At 36.1% G+C, this 21,233-nt stretch overlaps 5 protein-coding genes and 1 pseudogene across 5 annotated transcripts; all 6 read left to right on the top strand.

The window, feature by feature from the left end:
- Window positions 1-442: 442 nt before the first annotated feature.
- LOC132309427 (LRR receptor-like serine/threonine-protein kinase FLS2) lies at window positions 443-2,873 on the top strand. Its single transcript, XM_059807738.1, has 2 exons — window positions 443-2,501; window positions 2,551-2,873. Exons 1-2 carry the CDS (start codon window positions 443-445, stop codon window positions 2,871-2,873), a joined length of 2,382 nt encoding a protein of 793 aa, XP_059663721.1.
- A 2,076-nt stretch (window positions 2,874-4,949) lies between these two features.
- LOC132310651 (small nucleolar RNA R71) lies at window positions 4,950-5,048 on the top strand (annotated as a pseudogene).
- A 5,115-nt stretch (window positions 5,049-10,163) lies between these two features.
- Window positions 10,164-10,757, top strand: LOC132309426 (protein FAR1-RELATED SEQUENCE 4-like). The gene has a single exon (XM_059807737.1). The coding sequence runs from the start codon at window positions 10,164-10,166 to the stop codon at window positions 10,755-10,757; it is 594 nt and encodes a 197-aa protein (XP_059663720.1).
- Window positions 10,758-10,840: 83 nt separating this feature from the next.
- LOC132309425 (protein FAR1-RELATED SEQUENCE 6-like) lies at window positions 10,841-12,936 on the top strand. Its single transcript, XM_059807736.1, has 6 exons — window positions 10,841-11,773; window positions 11,891-12,008; window positions 12,099-12,196; window positions 12,366-12,449; window positions 12,545-12,623; window positions 12,887-12,936. Exons 1-6 carry the CDS (start codon window positions 10,841-10,843, stop codon window positions 12,934-12,936), a joined length of 1,362 nt encoding a protein of 453 aa, XP_059663719.1.
- Window positions 12,937-15,575: 2,639 nt separating this feature from the next.
- LOC132309424 (probable leucine-rich repeat receptor-like protein kinase At1g35710) lies at window positions 15,576-17,171 on the top strand. The gene has a single exon (XM_059807735.1). It carries the CDS (start codon window positions 15,576-15,578, stop codon window positions 17,169-17,171), a length of 1,596 nt encoding a protein of 531 aa, XP_059663718.1.
- Window positions 17,172-17,282: 111 nt separating this feature from the next.
- On the top strand, window positions 17,283-18,499 carry LOC132309423 (receptor-like protein 9DC3). Its single transcript, XM_059807734.1, has one exon. It carries the CDS (start codon window positions 17,342-17,344, stop codon window positions 18,497-18,499), a length of 1,158 nt encoding a protein of 385 aa, XP_059663717.1. The 5' UTR covers window positions 17,283-17,341.
- Window positions 18,500-21,233: the final 2,734 nt, after the last annotated feature.

Raw genomic sequence — 21,233 nt, 5'->3', positions numbered from 1 at the left:
AAAATTTTCTAATGTTTTGATCAAAACAAATAATCTAATTGTCTTTTTATAGTTTATAGTTCTAGTTCTTTCTGGTAGGCGTTGATGATTTCTTTGTGATTGCTAATTAAGGGAAATTTTTAGTTCAAGTACATGCAACTAACTCCAAATGTGGCTCTCTCATCAGTCTCTGCTATCTCCCTAACCTATTTAGGATTACTATTGTGCGTAATCAATTGAAAGCCGGCTTTGTTTAAGTTCAGTCTACGTTGTTATTGCATCTAAACTCCAAATGTGGCTCTCTTATCAGTCTCTGTTTTTATTTTTTTTATTTTTTATATCAAATCATCTCTCTTCTGGGCCCCTTGTAAAAGAGTAAACCAGTAACATGAAACCTTAAACAAAACTAGGCATGATGACATTTAGAAGATGTTATATCCTCTTTCTCTCTTCGTTTCCATTGATGATCACACCAGCTTCAGCTATAACAGAAGCAGAAGCACTTCTCAAATGGAAGAACAGCTTGTTGTCTTCTTCCCTCGATTCATGGTCAGTTGCTAATCTCAAAAACCTTTGCAACTGGACCGGCATCGCATGCCACCCTACTACAACTGTCTATGAGATCAATCTTTCCAATGAATATATCATTGGAACACTTAACCAATTCAGTTTCACTTCTTTTTCAAATCTCGAGTATTTCAACCTGACCAACAACAGCTTCAGTGGGCCAATTCCATCTGCCATTGGCAATCTCTCCAAGCTCACTTTCTTGGACCTGAGGAGAAACGTCTTCAATCACACCATACCTTCGGAGATCGGATTGTTGACGAAGTTACGGTACGTTAATCTTCGGTATAACAATCTAAGCGGTACCATTCCATATCAAGTTAGCAATCTTCAAAAGGTACAAGTCTTAGACCTTGGATTTAACTTATTGGAAACTTCTGATTGGTCAAAGTTCTCAGCTATGCCATCATTGACATTCCTTGGCTTTTATTCCAATCAACTTACCATGGAATTCCCAGATTTCATATCCAGTTGGAGGAATCTGTCAGTGCTCGAATTGTCAAATAATAATTTCACTGGAAAAATACCTGAATGGGTGTTCACCAATTTAAGCAAGCTTGAAAATCTTTATCTCGGACAAAATTCATTTCCTGGGCCATTGTCAACATTGAATTTTTCAAAACTTGCCAAGCTAAAAGTTCTTTCCCTATCCTTCAATAATTTCACAGGTCCAATTCCTTCTAAGCTTGGCCTATTTACTGACCTTACCGTATTGGATCTAGGCAGCAATTCACTTACTGGGAAAATCCCACCAGAGATCTTCTTATTGTCAAAGCTCCGGTATCTCAGTGTGTCTGACAATCAACTCTCAGGTCCAATTCCTTCTAATCTTGGCCTATGTACTGACCTTACCCACTTGGCTTTAGACATAAATTCACTTACCGGCAAAATCCCACCAGAAATCTTCTTATTGGCAAAGCTCCAGTATCTCAATGTGAATGACAATCAACTCTCAGGTCCAATTCCTTCTAAGCTTGGCCTATGTACCAACCTTACCTTCCTGGCTCTAGGCAACAATTCAATTACTGGGAAAATCCCACCGGAGATTGTCTTCTTGACAAAGCTCCAGTATCTCAGTGTGTATGACAATCAACTGTCTGGCTTGAAACCACCTGAGATTGGAAACTTGAAAGGCTTGATGATGCTATTCCTTTCCAGGAACCTACTCTCAGGTCCAATTGCTCCAACAATTGGGAATTTGACATTGCTGACTCGTCTTGATATCCGTAATAACCAATTGAATGGAGAGTTGCCTGATACCATGCCCAGACTAAATAATCTTCAGTTGCTCGCTCTAAGTGGAAACCAAATCTCCGGTCAACTTTCACCAAAGTGGGGAGAATGTGCAAACCTCACATATTTACTAATGGATGGAAATAAATTTTCGGGTGAAATTCCAGCTCAGCTAGGAAACTTAATTCAATTGCTCTTTCTAAGCCTGGCCTCGAATGAATTCAATGGAGAAATGCCATCTACTATTTGCAACTTGATTTCTCTTGAACTTCTTGATATGTCCAATAACAGCTTGAGCGATTTGATTCCACAATGTTTGTTGAACTTCAGCAGTGAACTCTTGCATTTGGTTTTGCGAATGAATCACTTTCACGGATCCATTCCAGCAAATTTCAGAAAGTGCAACAATTTGAGGAATCTCGGCTTGAATGGTAATCAGTTAGAAGGGTTGGTTCCACAAACTTTGGTAAACTGCAGAAAGTTGGAAGTTCTGGATCTCGGAAACAACAAGCTAACCGATACATTCCCCCAGTGGATGGAAAATCTTCCGGAGCTGCGCGTTCTTGCCTTCAGATTCAATAGATTTCGAGGCACAATAGGTACCAAGAGTAAACAACCCTTTCCTAAGTTGCAAATCATTGGCCTCTCTCAGAATGAGTTCAACGGCTCATTGCCAACAAAATATTTTGAGAAATTCAAAGCAATGATGAATGTGGATGAAGGTAGGTTTGAAATACTTGGGGGACTCATATTATGGAGCTTCTGTGACAGTGGTGGTGAAGGGAAATGAGGTTGAACAAGTGAAAATCTTAGATGTCTTCACAGCCATTGATTTATCAAACAACAAGTTCCAAGGAAAGATTCCAAGTTCCATTGGGAGGCTTAATTCGCTTCGTGTTTTCAACTTATCTCATAACAGCTTCTCAGGCCATATTCCATTATCGTTGGAAAACTTGCTTTTGATTGAATCACTAGACCTCTCTTCAAACCAGTTGGTGGGAGAGATTCCTTGGCAACTGACAAGCCTCACATTTCTTGAAGTCTTGAACCTTTCTCAACATCATCATGTTGGACCGATACCTCATGGCCAATAGTTTCATACATTTGAAAATAATTCATACTATGGCAACCTGGCATTGTGTGGATTACCATTGACAAAGTAATGTAGAGACGATGAGCTACCTCAGCCACCAACCTTGCTCCTTCAAGAGCACGATTCAAATTTTGCAGGTGGATTTACTTGGAAAGTTGTTCTCATAAGATATGGGTGTGAATTGATGAGCGCTGAAAAGTGCGCATTTAAACCCCTTAAGCTTAGGTTTTCTAGGACCTTTATCTATCTTATTTTTCCGCTTTAGATTGATTTCGTGTTATTTCCATTTTCAGGTACTTATCCCTAAAATAAGCTAACTCAGCCAAATAAGAGTAGAAATGAAGCAATTCTGGGATGAATCAAAGAAAGGAGCAAAATATAGCAAAAGGAAGCAAAAGGTGGAATTTCAGCAACTTCGATCGATCTCAAGAAAAATTCGATCGATCCAACTTTCATCGATCTCAGCACTTCAAGATGGATCTGAGCCATGTTTGTCCCTATTCAAAGATCCCAAAGTTCGATTGATCCAACTTGATTCTCTGATCGATCGAACTTTCTTGTCCTTATACAAATAATTGATCTTATCCAACTGTACTACCCTACCAACCTGTGATACCCCTTAGATTTAAGACACGGGTTGATCAGGCCCAGGCCCAAACCCAAGGGATATCAAACAAATAATATGTAATTGAACACAGAATACAAGATGAAATAAAAAATAAAAATAATAAGCTGAAAGAATACTAATTGAAAATCATTTCCATGATTTAATTGGTTTTTGCCTTTTGCTTTTCTTTTGAAATGGATCCTTTTAAGGCATCCGGAAATGGAACTTTTGATTCAAACACTTTTTCAGAATTTTCTTTTGAAGTCTCTTCAACACAAGAAGTTTTTAAATCATTTTGATTCAAATTATTTTTCAACAAAACCTTTTCAAATTCATTTTTTTTGCAAATCTTTCTTCAAATCATTTTCAAAATTATTCTTCAAATCACATTTCGAAGTTTTCTCATTCACAAGATCATGTATATGCAATGAAGGAGGAATGGGATGTGAAACGGGACGGGTAACAACTTGAGGTTGCACCTGTTCACTCTCTTCATTGGACATTTCAACTTGATTGTCGACAATCCTACCACTCTGCAAGGTAGTCACCGCATTAACATGTTCAATGGTGTGGCCTTCCGATGAGGAATGGGTTTCCACAACACATTGTTGCTTAGGTGGGGCATTAATAGGCATCTCTCCCTTCTCTCTTGCATTGAGAGTGCTTGCTATTTGCCCTACTTGGGTTTCTAGCTTCGCAATAGATTGAGAGTGAGAATAAAGCAATTGAGTGTTAGCCTCTAAAGTGCCCAAAGCATTCAAAACTTTTTCTTCAAAGGCAAGACTTCTAGTATTTCCTTAGGAATAAGATTGGTTAGGAAAATGAGAATTAGCAAATTGATTCCCTTGTGATTGATAAGGTCGTTAACCTTGGGATCCTTAGTTTTGAAGTGGAGGTGGAATGTACTTCCCTTGAAAACTGCCTTGGGAAGGGTTTGAGCCCTCTCCTTTGTTTTTCTAAGAGAAATTCGGATGATTCCTCCAACTTGGATTATAGTGAGTACCATAAGGATTGTTCCATTGGTTCACAAAAGCTGCATTGACTTGTTCATTAGGGTCATTTTGCACTTGTCCGTGAGGACAATGAGAAGTAGAATGAAGAACACTAGAATAAGTCATACATGTTTCATTTGATGCACGATGAGAATGGTTAGGGAAGGAAGATACTTGGTTCGCCAAGTTTTGGTTAATCAAGAATTGATCAAACCTTTGAGATAAGGACTTCATTTCGGCGGCTATTTCATTTGAATGGTTGAATTGATGTAAGGCAACACTCTTCCTACCTTGTGAATTTCTACCATTCTTGGATGATAATGTTTTATGCAAAGAATTTTCACTCATGCTCTTATAAAGACGCCACACGTCATCCTCATGCCTATCAATGTATGAGCCACCCATGGAAGCATCAACCATGCCTTTGTAATTGTCCCATAAGCTCTCAAAAAAATATTGAACTAATTGCTATTTGGGCATGTCATGATGTGGACACTTCCTAAGAAATTCATTGAAGCATTCCCATGCCTCATGAAACCTTTCTCCATCCCCATGTGAAAATTCTCGAATTGAGGTTCTTATGGCATTGGTCTTAGAAACCGGATAGTACTTCTTCAAGAACTCTTGTTGCATTTCTGCCCAAGAAGTGATTGAAAAAGGCCTAAGATTGTTAAACTCATACTTTGCCTTGTCTTTTAAGGTGAATGGAAAAAGTTTGAGTCTTAAAACCTCTTCCGGCATGTCCGTATATTTTATGGTGGAACATACTTCAAGAAACTCATCCAAATGCTTGTAAGGTTCTTCACTTGGAAGTCCATGATAGTTAGGAAGTATTTGAATGGTTTGTGGCTTAATTTCATAGTAATGTGCTCTAAATGGTGACAATTGAATGCATGTGGGTGCATTATATTCATTAGGCACATAGTGACCTCTTAAAGTAAGTGGAGGATTAGCAATTTGAGTTACAACGTGGGCACCTTGATTTTGATTTCCTTGAATGATAGGAGGTTGCGGAGCATACATTGGCCTTGGCATTCCAAATGGAACTTGGCCTTATTGTTGTTGTGGTCGGTGAATGAATGGCCTAAGCATGCCTAATGGTGCTTGAATGTTCTCATGATGCACATTTGAATGAAAGATACCTTGTTAGTCTATGTGACCAAGGTCCTCTACATTTTCTTCATTATGGCCTTCCATTGATGTAATGGATCGGGTAGAACTAGAACTTCCTCTTCTTCTGGGATTTCTAATTATGGATTCAAGATGCAAATCAAGAGGGACAAGAGTTGGTCTTAGTGATCTATGACCATGCATGCACAATGTGAAAACACATAAACACAATGAATGAAGAAACACTTCAACTTCACAACAATTTCAATGAAACTTCCTCCACAAACACTTAACCCATATTCCTATGCTTTAACAACAATGATGCAATTTTTTTTTTCTACTTTATACATATATTTTTTAAAATAAAAGCAAACCGACTTAAAATGACTTCACAAGAAAATGTCTTTAGCTGCCGAACCTTTTTACAATTTACAATGACTAGCATTTGACTTGGAATTATTTGCTAAGTAAAATACAGTACATATATAAAAGGGCAGTCTCCTTACTTGACTTCTGGGTCTCCATGTGTTACGCGTGTTTGAAAATTAACCGGCCTCTATAAAGTTAGCGTTTGTTTTGGCCAAATTTGCATGGCAGTGACGTGGCAATTATTGCGGCATATTACGCTATATACGGAGCAAAATTGGGGGTTGATAAATTATATCAATTGATTTGGGGAGATAAAGTTTGGAGTGATGGTTATCTAAAATTAGTTTAATTTGATCGTATTGAGCTTATCAAGTAAATAATGTAACTTGGGTTGAGTAATCCGAACTCAATCTAAGCCTAATTTAATTTTTTGCGAGCTTGAACAATCATTTTTATAATTAGGGTTGGGTTTGGGTTGAAAATTTTTAACTCAAATTTAATTACGGTTGGGCTTGGATTGAAGTGCTAGTAACCCGAGTTAACCCGAACCCGAATTATAATATTATTTTCATAAATACTTTTACTTTTAAATGTATTATATATAATATTTAAACTATGATTACCTTTTTTTTCTTTTCAACATTTTTCGTTAAATTTTAACTTATTGTATGTTAACATTTAGGAGAATTCATTTTCTAAAAATTTTGTTTGTAATTTATTAAAAATCTACAAAAAGTCTTTAAACTTCTTCTTGTTTAAGAGTAATTTAATCTAAAACCAATTTAAGATTATATTAAATTTTCGGTATAAAAATTAGTCATATGAGCAACCCAAATTAACCCAAAGTTTTAACCTGAAATCTAAGTCCGAGTTGTAAACTCGAATTTAAAAGTAGAAGGATGGGTTGGGTTCGGGTTGAGTAGTTAAGGTTGAGGCTAGGATTAGAATTGGGTTTGGGTTTAGTATTTCATATGCTGGATTAGGCTCAAGTTATATCTCAAATTCGCTCAAGATGCAGCCCAACGAGTAAGTTATTTGAAGGAGTTTTATTGTAATCCAATTACTTATTAATAGGAATTAGTTATTTTTGGGATGCTATAAATATTTGTGAATGCATACTTTGTAAAAGGTGGAGCACCTCGTTTTATTCATTATAATTCAACTTCCTTTCAATCATTCTTTCATAGTTAAATTTACTTTCTTTATTTAGCTATACTTTCCTAGTTCAGCTTCTTTTCAATTTAATTGTTCTAATAAAATCCCTTCCATTAGTAGTTTCCTGTTAATTCTTTGTTTTCCTTTTACGTTGTTCCAATATTTTTCAATTCCAATTTCCTATTTTCAATGCAATTCGTTCCTATTTAAAGTCTTTTTCACTTAAAGCAATTGAACCCATTAAAGAAAGTTCAATGTTCTCTCTTTCTACAATCACTCGGTCAATTATTTTCCTCTTGGACCCGAAATACTTTTTTTGAGAGTACTAAATAATCCTAAATAATCCCCAGAACTCACGCGGTAGGAAAAACGAGGCGTATAAATAAAAAAAATAAAATAATAAAAAAATACGGGACATTACAAACTCTCTATGCTAGATCTGCGGATGAACCGCTTTCATTGGATTGTGCCTGCAAATTCCACAAAGTGTAATAATTTGAGAGATCTCGGCTTGAGTGGAAATCACTTGGAAGGGCTGCTGCAACTAGGTTCGGTCAATTTTAGACCCTTGGAAGTTATTGATCTTGCGAACAACAACATAACTGACACATTCCCCCATTGGATCGATAATCTTCCAAAGCTGTAGGTTCTGGTCTTGCCATCTAACAGATTTGGAGGTACACTAGATACTTCCATGAGTAAACTACCCTTTTCCTATGTTGCGAATAATATATTGACCTTTCTCATAATGCATTCACCGGCCCCTTGCCTGCAAAATATTTCAAGAATTTCAAAGCTATGATGAATGTCGATGAACATAAAGTGGGTCGTGAATACATGGATGAAAATTATTATCAAGATTCAGTAAAGGTGGTGGTGAAAGGGCTAGAGCTTGAACAATTGAGAATCCTAACCAGCTTTACAACGGTTGATTTATCGAGCAACAACTTCCAAGGTGAGATTCCGGACCTCATTGGGATGCTTCATTCACTTCGGTTACCCAACTTATCTCACAACAGTCTTGTCAGACATATTACATCATCTATAAAAAAATTGACTCAGCTCGAGTCATTGGATTCTCTTCAAACTAGTTAGTGGAGGAGATTCCTTGGCAAATAACAAGGCTAACATTTCTTTGGATCTTCAACCTTTCTCAAAATCATCTCGTTGGACTAATACCTCATGGTCAGCAATTTGATACATTTTGAAAATAATTCATACTATGGAAACCTGGCATTATGTGGTTTGTCGTTGACAAATAAATACGAAGAAAATGAATCACCGCACCCACCAGTGGCCGCATGTTTTAACACATCAAATTGTTGGTCTTGGGACATCAATTCGACAAAATGGTTTTCAAAAAGGTTCAAGATCAAAAGAAATTGAACTTGTAACGACCCGAACCCGTAGGTCCGAACCGTTAGTCGGGTCCTTAACCGAACCCGAGGTCAACTAGGGCGTAACACTATTCTTTTCTACGTCAATACATATTATACTTGTCATTCCTTTATAAAAAAAATAAGTACTAATAAATAAATAAATAATAAAATGAGATTATAATTACAAAGTATGTCAAAACGGTCTACTAACCCATCAAACCCTGTGGAGGAGCGTCGTCCACCACCTACCTTCCATGTCCTGAAAAATGTTAATGTAATGGGGTGAGCAAATTGCTTAGTAGGTAGCGTCTAAGACCCACCTCTTGTAGCCCCGTGAATCCAAACAATGAATAGAAATAGAGAATAGGGATCATAATAGGCCGAAAAAGAATACAACATCAAATCCAATTTCAAAATAACAATGTCGTGCCATGATATGTGATGCCATGAATGTCGCTCCCCATACTTAAAATCATTTCCATTCTTCACCTTTCAAACCGTTAATGTAACCCTCTTCAGTAACCCCTCAGCGACGAGAGAAGGATTGGCAATTGTACCTAACCCTTGGTACCCCCGCGGCGTCATTTGGGGCCCAGATAAATCAACCACGCTAGGGCGATCTCCCTAATTCCCTCTAGGTTACATTAACACCACGGATCCTCGGTACCCCCTTGGCGTCCGGTTTTCACAAAATTCTATCTCAAATCTTTTTCCCAACACCCCTTTTTCATTTCAAAACATTTCTTTGTACCCTTTTTCATGCCCATGCTATGAATGCATATCACATGTCTCTTTAATACTATGAATATGGAGAGAATTATTATCACACAATTAACATACTTCCACATAAAATTTCCAATAAATTATTAAGCATCATAGGCATGGGAAAATTAACATATTAAGCATACTTTACAATAATTCTTGTAAAATTTTCATAAGCTTCCATGTATCATTTTTAGCAATTTTGTCAACACAATAACATATAAAAATCAATAATGAAGCATGACAAGTAATTCTAAGGAAATTTCCCTAAGCTTCCATATATCATTTTTACCCAATTCAACAACATAATAAGTATGAAAAATTAACATTTAAACATGCTTTCTATACAAATCCAACAATACACCTAATAACATGCTTCATATACCCAAGTAAATCAATTAAAAAAATAATCAACTCAAATTAAACATACTTAACATAAATTATAATAGAAAATTCACAAAGGTGCAAGAAAAATAGGAATTAGAGATCCTTACCTTGAAAAAGAACTTTTTCTCACTAAATCACCAAAGCTTCTAAGCTCCAAGACCTCCTCTGTTTCTCAAACTCTCAGCTCACTATGCCTTCACGCTCTGTATCACTCCAATTTTATCTTTCGTTCTGTATTACCAAAGTCAAAAGCATATACAAATATAGAGGAAGTCCACCAACACAACAAATATCTCAATATAGCTCACTAACAAAATCATTTCAATTTATAAATCCTACATTTTTGCCTGGAAAAACATTATCCAAAGTAGTAGTTTCAATTTATAAACAAAGAAGAAACTGGGTTTGCTGTGCTTATATTAGAATAAACTGGATTTGTCCTTTTATTTTTTCTAAAATAAACTGGGTTTGCTGTGGTTATATTAGAATGGTCTAATATGCTTAACTAGTACCCTAACATGTCATTAGAAATGGAAGAAGGTTGTCATATGCAAGTCACTTCAAATGAAGACTTTAATGACGGGGAGAAGATTGAAGGAATGTTACCTGGGGATGAAGTGGAAAAACCTATGGTTGGGATGGTTTTTCCTTCTGAAGAAGAGATTCGTAGTTATTATAACAACTATGCAAAGAGTCAAGGTTTTGGTGTAATAAAAATTAGTGCAAAGAATGGAAGAGATGGAAAATCAAGGTATTTTTCACTTACATGCGCTAAATATGGAAATCGAAACTCAACTAGAAAAGACCGTTTGCATCCAAGGCCTTTAACTAAGACCAATTGCAAGGCCAAAATCAATATTACGGCTAAAGATGATGGAAGATTCATTATTGTTCGTGTTTACCTTGATCACAATCATGCATTAAGCCCAGGAAAAGTACGACACTTTCAACGTAATAAGGTGCTAGATTCTCATGTCAAAAGAAAATTGGAATTAAATGATACAGCTGGTATAAAATTGAATAAAAATTTTCATGCATTGGTTGTTGAAGCTGGTAGGTATGAAAATTTGACATTTGGTGAAAAAGAGTGTAGGAATTATATTGAAAAAGCAAGACGACTTTGACTTAGGATTGGAGATACCGAAGCCCTTCGTAACTACTTTTGTGCATGCAAAAAAGAAATTCAAATTTTTTTTACGTGATTGACATGGATGATGAAGGGCGCTTAAGAAATGTGTTTTGGGCTGATGCAAGGTGTCGTGCTGCATATGAATCATTTGGAGATGTTATTACATTTGACAGTACTTACCTTACAAATAGGTATGACATGCCGTTTGCCCCATTTGTTTGGGTGAATCATCATGGACAATCTATATTGCTTGGTTGTGGTTTGCTTTCTAATGAGGATATCCATACTTATACATGGTTATTTGAGTCGTGGTTAACATGCATGCAGGGGTCTGCTCCAAAAACTATTGTTACAGATCAGTGTAAGGCTATTCAAGCAGCGATTGCGAAGGTATTTCCAAATTCTTCTCATCATTTATGCCTTTGGCATATCATGCAAAAGGTTCCTGTGAAACTTAGCGGACTATCTCAATATGAAGTAATTAAGAAAACCTTAAAAAGCATTGTATATGAATCGATTAAGATTGATGAGTTTGAAAGTAGTTGGACAAAAATGATTTTGCAATTCAATCTTGAGAATAATAAATGGTTGAAGTCACTATATGGGGATCGTCATCGTTGGGTTCCAGTATTTGTGAAAACTACCTTTTGGGCAGGAATGTCAACTACCCAACGAAGTGAAAGTATGAATTCTTTTTTTGACAGGTATGTTCATTCAAAGACCACGTTGAAGCAATTTGTTGAACAATATGACAATGCCTTGAAAAGTAAAGTTGAGAAAGAAAATAAGGCAGATTTTGTTTCTTTTAGTACCACCATTCCTACAATAACTAAGTTTTCTATTGAAGTACAATATCAAGAAGTTTACATGCATGATGTGTTTAAGTTTTTTCAGGATGAGTTGAGGGGTTTAATGTATTGTAATGTCTTTAACATTAACAGAGACGCGTCAGTGTCTACATTTGTAGTTAATGAAACTATTATAGGAGAAGGTGGAATATGTTGGAAAGAGGTGGATTATGAAGTTATTTATTGCAAAACTGAATGTAAAGTGCAATGCTTATGCCATTTATTTGAATTTTGAGGCATTTTGTGCAAACATGCAATTTCCGTGATGATAAAAGAAAAGGTAAATGAGGTTCCATCTCATTATATTTTAGAACGTTGGCGAAAGGACATCAAGCGTGGGTACACTTTTGTGAAAAATACTTATGATGATGTTAGTAATAGTGAGCAAAGGCATCGAGGCAATAAGTTGAATCCATTTTTTCATTAACTTCAAGAGCTTGGAGTAGACTCTGATCATAAGTGTGAGTTTCTAATTGAATTATTGAAAGAGACAAAGGAAAAATTGCTTACCATGGACTCAGTTTCTGGGAGTGGACAAATCCATGGAGTTCTGAATGATGCCAGCAGGTTACTTACTCCATTAAAGGTGCGTGCCAAGGGTCGTCCGCCTTCAAAACGGAAAGAAAGTATAGTTGGCAAAATAATTAAAAAAGGAAAGAAGGTATTAGAAAACTTTTGTTGCTGAATTAGTTTTTAATATCAAGTTATATTATATTTTTTGTTTATTAATTTTTTGTTTGAATGCATGCTAATAGATATCTCAAAGACTAACAAGAGAGCCACTTGGTGAAAAAGATGGCTCACATGTTGACAAAATTTTGACTCATGAAAGTCACATGGTAAACTGAATTATAGCAATCATGTATTTATTTAACTTACCATTGCATAATTGTATTGATTCCAATGCGTTTTTTTTTTCTTCTTGGTATAGCAGATTGCTCCAACTGCTTGGAATGGCATGTATTCGGGGGCAGTTATAAATTATTGCAACTGTGCAGATAAACTCACTCCAGGTAATTAAGAAATCAATTTGGTCATATCCTACAATGACTTTAAAACATTATTTCTTACTTCTCTGTTTTCAATAATGATAGGTGTATCCACCACACTACATGTCAATGAGTGACCCCTCTTGGCAAAATCATAACTTCGACCACACTTCGAGTGAAAAAAATATTGAGCCTAAGATTACTTACGAATGTATATTTTAGTGCTAGTACACTAGTGATTAAAATGTTGAAGGTATATGAAATTAATTGATTTTTTTTGTTTGCAGGTTCTCTTTGTGATGGAATCCAGCGCAACAGATTTGATGCGGAATTTTAGTGATGAAGTTGTGTTGCAAATGTATGCTCTCAATAAGTTTTTTGGATAGACAGACATTGAGTACAATTTTGTAAATGTCTGAATGGTGTTTACCAATTATGCAATGATATGCAAATGTATTTTGAATTTGGAGTATGGTTCTTGTTTCTGTTTCCTTCAACAATGTCCTGTGTCCATAGCTGTTTCAATGGAAAATGGGAGGTGTGGCTTATATTTTTTCCCTGTGTCCATAGTTGTTTCAATGGAAAATGGGAGGTGTGGCTTATATTTTTTTCCTTCAAATTCTTTAACATGTTAAGTAAGGCAGCTTGTTCTTCAAGGTTTTATTATACCTCCAATTTCTAAGCTCCCAAACACAATGCCTCAAATATCAAAAACCCCCTGAGAAAATGAAGAGAAAAAGTAGAAGAAATCAGTTCATGAGAACAAACCAATTTTTTAAGGATCAAAAGACAATCACTCAAAAAACAAAAAATTAAAATTATTGAAAACGCAATTCTTTTTTCTTTTTTTTTTTTTTTTTTTTCATTTTTTCATTTTTTCTCAGAACAGAGCTTTGCATTATGGAGGTATTGAAAACGCAGTTCTCTCTAGGGCTTGGTTATCCAACCACTTTCCTCAATCAAAAACACATAAGCCAATAACAATCATGATTAACAGCAGAATTAACCCAACTTTTAGATCTAATTGAACAAAACCCAGTACTTCGATTTGCAAATCACACCTATTAAACCAACTAGAAATAAAAAGCTGCAAGACGATGCACCACAATCAGCCACAAGACGATGAACGCCACCACGCCCCACGGCGTGCTTCCCTAGGACAGCCGTTTGTCAGTCCGGCGTTGCCGATCGTACGGAGACGAGATGAAGAATCTCTCAGGATTCTCTATAATTGACAACCAACGGGCATCAATCAGTATGAACACTGGTATGACAAAGAGTACCCAACCCAAAGAGTTTTTCCTGAGTGCAGCGTAAGAATCTTGGAAAAAGAAAAAGGGAACAAGAAAAAGAGAACATGGAAGCGCCATAGGAGAGAGAGAGGAGAAAGATAAAGAGATGAGAGAGAGTAAAGTTGTGCCAAGAAGGGTGAAAACGTCTACCTAGTTGAACCAATCTGAATTTGACAACTGTCTATCGATTAAAGTCGGGTGAACAGTAGTCGGGTCTTTTAGCATTTCTCTTCTTTTTCTCATATTGCATTTCTTTCCTCACTAATTTCGATGGCAGGTGCATCTCCTTTGCACCAGACAATATATATCTATATATGTCTAAATAAAGTAACTAAATCAACAACCGTTGTGGGACCCACGAAACTCACTACATTTCCATCACCATTTTCTCTTCAATTTCGCTGGGAGCATGCTTTGCACCAAAATATATATATATATATATATATATGTAACAATTAAAAATCAAACCCATTATTCTTCAAAGCCAACAAAGTCACGTGGGACCCGCACCAAAACCTTTTCCAATTTCACTCACTCTTTATCACCTTCGGCAGGAAGTTTCCTTATTCCATCATATAGACACAAATATATATATATATATATATATATATATATAACACAAAATTACAAACTGCAAGCCTCCAATTAATTAAATACTCAATCCTAACTAAAAATCACGAAATAGATTAAATTAAAATCCTAAACATTCGGGTCATCGCAAAACTTTTGTCCTACAGAGGTAATTTAGCTTTGTCAGGAGGCTGATTTTTTGTGAGATTTTTCCATTGAAGGAATTGTTTTGTGTGTCAGTGAGAAAATTAGTATTGTGACAAGCGCGTGCGAGGCTTGACTCGGCATGTGTGAATTAATAAATAAAATAAAACCAAAGGAATTCTATAATAAAAGAAAATTTATCTCACAACAGTCTTGCAGAAGATATTCCACCATCTTTAAACAATTTGACTCAGAGAGTCATTCGACCTTTAAAATATTTTTATCAGAACATATTAAATTTTTTAAGTAAGATATTTATTTTTCGATGTTTGGCGAAAGTCAAAGTCAAAGTTAAGGTCCAGTTCATTATGTTGGACATGTAAAATAACTTGTCGAGTTAATTGGCCATATATTCGACTTGATTTCAAAGTTTATAAATAATCTAGTAAGAAGCTTACACATGAACTCATATTACTCGAGTTCAGTTTGAACGGCGCACCTAAAATAGTTGGCCTACATAAAAACTAATATATATATTTTTGAATTAATTAATAAATATTGACTTGACTTAAAATACTAACTCTTTTTTTTCCTAAGCAATTATTAATTTTATTTTTTTTCAAAAGCAAACTTTTTTTTTTTCAAAAGCAAACCATTTTTTTCCTTTATATATTATTTTTTAAACAAAAGCAAACCGACTTAAAATGACTTTACAAGATAAATGACTAGTTTACGATTTATAATTAGCAGAATTTGACTTCTAATTCACCGTCAGCTGGACCAAAGCTTTATTAGTTCATTTAGTGTATGTTCACACTATAAGCACCGAGTATTGGAAAGTGATCGTTTCGTCCACCATGTTTATTTTTCAAAATTTTCAATGAGAGTTCCTTACTTGACTTCTGTGTCTCCAGGTGTTAAACACTATAAATGGGGGTGAATTAACATGAAATTTTGAACAAAACCAAATATGACAGGTTTTCAAAAACACTACATTTTTCTTTCCCTTATTCTTGTTCTCTCTTCATTTCCATTGGCAGTCACATCATCAAAGACAGAAGCTGAAGCTCTTCTAAAATGGAAGAATAGCTTGTCATCATCTTCTAATTCCATTAGTTCATGGTCTGTCACCAACCTCAAAAATGTTTGCAACTGGACTGGCATTATCTGTTACAGTACCGGAACTGTATCAGAGATAAACCTGTTCGACGTAAATCTCAATGGAACACTTGCCCAATTCAATTTCACTTCATTTCCATTTCTCACCCGTTACAACCTCAAGAACAACAAGCTCAGTGGGTCAATTCCATTTACAATTGGAAATCTGTCCAAGCTCGCTTTTTTGGACTTGAGTTTCAACTTTTTTGAGAACATCATACCTTCCGAGATTGGATGGTTGACCGAGCTTCGGTACCTCAGTTTGTCCGGCAACGCTCTCCATGGTATCATTCCATATCAACTCAGCAATCTTCAGAAGGTATGGTACTTAAACCTTGGATCAAACTACTTAGAAACTCCAGATTGGTCAAAATTTTCAGGCATGCCTATGTTGACTCATCTTGACTTTAATCTCAATGAGCTTACCTCTGAATTTCCAGAATTCATACTCATATGCCCGAACCTCACATACCTTGATTTGTCACTCAACCATTTCACTGGCCCAATACCTGAGTTGCTATTCACCAATCTTGCCAAGCTTAAATATCTTATACTCTTCAGTAATTCATTTGAAGGGTTGTTGTCATCAAATATTTCAAAGCTTTTGAAGCTCAAATATCTTCGTTTGGGTAAAAATCAGTTTGTCGGCTCAATTCCTGAGGAGATTGGACTGGTTTCGGATCTTCAATTCATTGGACTGTATAACAATTCATTCCAAGGAAAGATTCCTTCTTCCATAGGCCAACTCAGAAAGCTTCAAACACTTGAACTACGAATGAATGAGTTGAATTCTACAATTCCTTTTCGGCTTGGCTTCTGCGCTAAGCTCACATACTTGGCTCTAGCCAAGAATTCACTTACCGGGCCCCTACCTTCGTCCCTGTCCAATCTAACCAAAATATCTCATTTTTACGCAAATGACAATTTTCTTTCTGGTGAGATCTTACAATATTTCATTACCAATTGGACTGACTTGGAATCGCTATCCCTTTATAACAATTCCTTCACTGGTAAAATTCCACCTGAAATTGGCCTATTGACAAAGCTCGTTTTCCTTTATTTGTACAAGAATCATCTTTCTGGCTTGATCCCGCCTGAGATTGGAGTCTTGAAAGAATTGGTGGACTTGGACCTTTCGGAAAACAAACTCTTAGGTCCAATTCCTCCATCAATTTGGAATCTCGCAAAGCTCAGAGTCTTGCACCTGTTTGACAACAACCTTACTGGAACAATTCCACCTGAAATTGGAAATTTGACACTGCTGACTTCTCTTGATCTGAGGCATAACAAATTGAATGGTGAGCTGCCTGGTACAATGTCTTTCCTTGCTAATCTACAGAGGCTCCTCCTTTCAAACAATTCCTTCACTGGTAGAATTCCACCTGAAATTGGAAATTTGAAATTCTAGATACTCTTGATTTAGGGAGCAACCAATTAAATGGTGAAATCCCAGCTCAGCTAGGCCGCCCGACTCAATTGCGCTTTCTTAGCCTGTTCTCAAATGAAATAACTGAAGAAATACCACATACCATTTGCAACTTGAGTTCTCTTCAATATCTTGATCTGTCCAATAACAGCATGCGCGGTGTGATTCCACAATGTTTAGCAAACTTCAGTAGTGAACTCTCTGCGCTGGATCTGCGAATGAATCACTTTCACGGACCCATTCCAACAACTTTCGCAAAGTGCAACAATTTGAGGAATCTCGGCTTGAATGGCAATCAATTGGAAGGGTCGGTACCACATACTTTGATCAATTGTAGAAACTTAGAAGTTCTCGATCTTGGAAACAACAAGATAAGTGATACATTCCCCCATTGGGTGGAAAATCTTCCAAAATTGCACATTCTTGTGTTGCGATCAAATAGATTTCGAGGTACAATAGGCACTTCCACGAGTAAACTACCCTTTCCTAAGATGCGAATACTCGACCTCTCTCACAACGAGTTCACCGGCCCCTTGCCTGCAAAATTTTTCAAGAATTTCAAAGCCATGATGAATGTTGATGAACATAAAACGGTCCTGGAATATATGGGAACCTCTTATTACGATGATCATGTGAAGGTGGTGGTGAAAGGGATTGAGATTGAATTGGTGAGAATCCTAACCATCTTCACAACCATTGATTTGTCCAGCAACAACTTCCAAGGGCAGATTCCAAACTTCATTGGAATGCTTAATTCACTACGGTTGCTCAACTTTTCTCACAACAGTCTTGCAGGACATATCCCATCATCTCTGAAAAATTTGAGAATGCTTGAATCATTAGACCTCTCTTCCAACCAATTGGTGGGGGAGATTCCTTGGCAACTGACAAGCCTAACATTTCTTTCAATCTTGAACCTTTCTCAAAATCATCTTGTTGGACCGATACCTCACGGTCAACAATTTGATACATTTGAAAATAATTCCTACTCTGGAAACCTGGCATTATGTGGATTACCGTTGACGAAGAAATGTAGAGATGACGAACCACCAACACCACCGCATCAAGAAGACGATTCAAATTTTGCAAGTGGATTCACTTGGAAAATTGTCGTGATGGGATACGGATGTGGATTTTTATTTGGATTAGTTATGGGTTGTCTTGCCTTCTTTACTGGAAAACCAACATGGTTTGTAAAGATCATTGAAGGTGAACGTCACAAAACTGAGAGAAGATTGAATAGGAATGCTCAAGGACGTGCAAGGAATAGAAATCAGCGAACACAACAACGAACCAACCTGCGCTGGTAATGTATCTATGTTGATTGAATTTGTCACTACTTAGTTGTTCTATGCTGCTTTCTGATTTACCCATAGTAGTGTGTATTTACTACTAGTACCAAGTAGTATGCCTGAATGTTGCTAAAAAGTTCAAGAGACATGTCGAATGCGACTCTGTTATGACTCTGTAATACTTGGAAATGTCCTTTTGTTTTCTATTTCATAAAAGTATTTTGTCTCTCGGGCTTTGAAAAAACAAGAGTATTTTCCAGAAAACATGCTTCAGAAAATCACTTGCATGAACAATTTAAATGTAATAAGTTAAAAACGTAATTTCATACCTAATAGTAAATAAGTTAATTTCTGTCTAGCATTTTTAGCATGTATTATGTTTGTGATAACCATGTTTTTATTTTTCCTTTTCTCACATATTTCATTCATGTGCATTACATATTTAAATGGGATGGGGATATGTGTAATGGGATTATTTTAGGCTTTTCTAAGAGTTAAGTATTCTTATAATTGTGTTTAAGATAATTTCCCTTCACTTTGGGTTCATGGGCTGGGAGGTCGCTTGTGTGAGCCCAGGTTGGATTGTGTATTAGGAAATTATTTCCGACACCATTTTGAGGAAATTTGGTGGGGCCCTTGTTTGACTTTTGGGGAAATTGTGTATATCTAAGTGAAGTGAGAGGAAGAGAGAAGGGTCCATGTAAGCGATTGGGTGTTTTTCTTTACATAAACATGTTAATTTAAGTAATTATAATATTGACAACTTATAGATTGCTAGTATGTTAGTAAATCATGATTTTATAAGTAGAATTGTGCCATAGCATGATTTAATTGGCCATGTTTTGGGTGAATTGTATAAAATCATGCTGAATAATTATTTATTTCTGATTTGGACTTGATTACTAGCATGTTACTTGCTGAAGTATGCCTCCTTGTCATTGTAATTGGAATTTAGCATGTATAGGATGACAGACAACGCTTAAAGTGTTATATGTGTGAATTAGTTACCATGAACCATGTTGGAAAATTATAAATTCTTGCTGGACATTAAATACCATTTGTTGTAAAACTGAATAATTGCTGGAAAGTTGGTTAATTGCTGAAATTTTGTTTAGCTGCTGGGAAATATGTTTATTTGCTGAAAATTATCTTTAATTGCTGAAAATTGTACTTAATTACTAAAAATTATATTGAAATTCTGGAAAATGTATTTATAAGTTGGAAATTTGTTTTAAATTTCGAAAGAGGTAATGATTGTAACATTACTATTGTTGTAGCTTGTGAAGTTAATTCTCATCGTCTCACCATTCATGGCATTGTGTGCGTGTGTGATGGAAGGTAAGTGTGAGGATTGAATTTCATAAGTTTGTGGGGTTGATTTCCTAAGTTTGTGGAAAATGGGATTGCTTATGGTTAAAATAGGAAGGGCTTGGCCTTAGGGTTGAAAATCCAAAAACTTGGCCAAAGAGGTGTCGTTACCGACGGGCTAGTAACCCGTGAAGCGAGGGTAGGGATATGAGAAAGTACCCCATATTTGGTTGTGAACCAGTCCATGTGTTTGTGTGGATTTTTGGATCACAAGGTTGTGTTGTGTGTGTGTCCATGTGGGGGGACTTCATGATTCATAGGTGTGCATTAGTATATGATTTGGATGGTGTTCCTAAAGTTATTTTGTTTGAATTATGTTGTAATACCAGCACACACGCCAACGTTATTTTACTCTTCGGAATTTGTAGTAACTAATAAATCTACTTATACTTCTATCCTCAAATCTTGATCCCTTCTTCCTTGTTTCACTGTGTGGCATGTGCTAATGTGAGCACGACTTACGAGACTTTAGGATGTGTTATTTAGCCACCCTCTACTGATCAATTTTAAGCTCACCCATTGACAACATTTCAGGTGAAAAACAAGGGAAGGGAAAGATTCCTCAATCTCAACCTTGAGGTTGCACATGTGAAGCTTGGAATGTGTTTTGATCATACTAGCTGCTACTTTCTTAGTGGACTTGATTGTATATGGGTTGCAGCATGTATTTTGAAGCCATGTTTATAGTATTTTGGGTCCCATATACACATAATGATACTTATGTGTTTTTTTCAGTTGTGGCTAATAACTTATGTATCCTAGGCCTTGAAGGCCAAGTTTGTATCCTATTTGGTTTTATTGTTCAAAGCATGATTGTTGTTAAGATGGTTCACAAAAGTTTTTAGAACACATGGAATGACCATATTTAGACTTCCACATTTGAACTTGAGTGAGAATTCAATTCCTCACCTTTCCTATTCATGCACTGGTTCAATCGTTACAGGGGCGTGACAATTTTAGTGACATTGTCCTGCATTTGGAAGATTGACACCGATTCCGAAGAACAAGTACCTGAACTTTGATTTTCTAAAACAAGTGTTATCTAAATTGACTACAATTTGCAAAGGAAGCTACATGGCTTTATTTGTTTTTTCATTCGTCTACATTTATATCACATTAAGGCTCCATTTGTTTGGATGTAAAATTTTTTTTTTTTTTAGGCTAGCACTTGAACTCATGGGCAGGGCCCCTTCATAACCCACCACAGGCTACAAACCGGGGATGCTGTCGACGGCCTAATATTTTTTTATTTTCTGGTATTGAATTGTCGTAAAATATATACAAAGAAAAAAATATATTAAAATTTAACAAAAATAACTTACTTATTAATTTTCAACAAGTTATTTTATACGCTCATCCAATAGACTCACTTAATATTTTACAT

Source organism: Cornus florida, unplaced genomic scaffold, assembly GCF_030987335.1.
Source record: "Cornus florida cultivar Cherokee Brave unplaced genomic scaffold, ASM3098733v1 CherokeeBrave_3.0.0_Hap2_Chr05, whole genome shotgun sequence".
NCBI classification, from domain to species: domain Eukaryota; kingdom Viridiplantae; phylum Streptophyta; class Magnoliopsida; order Cornales; family Cornaceae; genus Cornus; species Cornus florida.
Note: the sequence above shows the minus strand (reverse complement) of the source record. Positions and strands in the feature narration are given on the sequence as shown.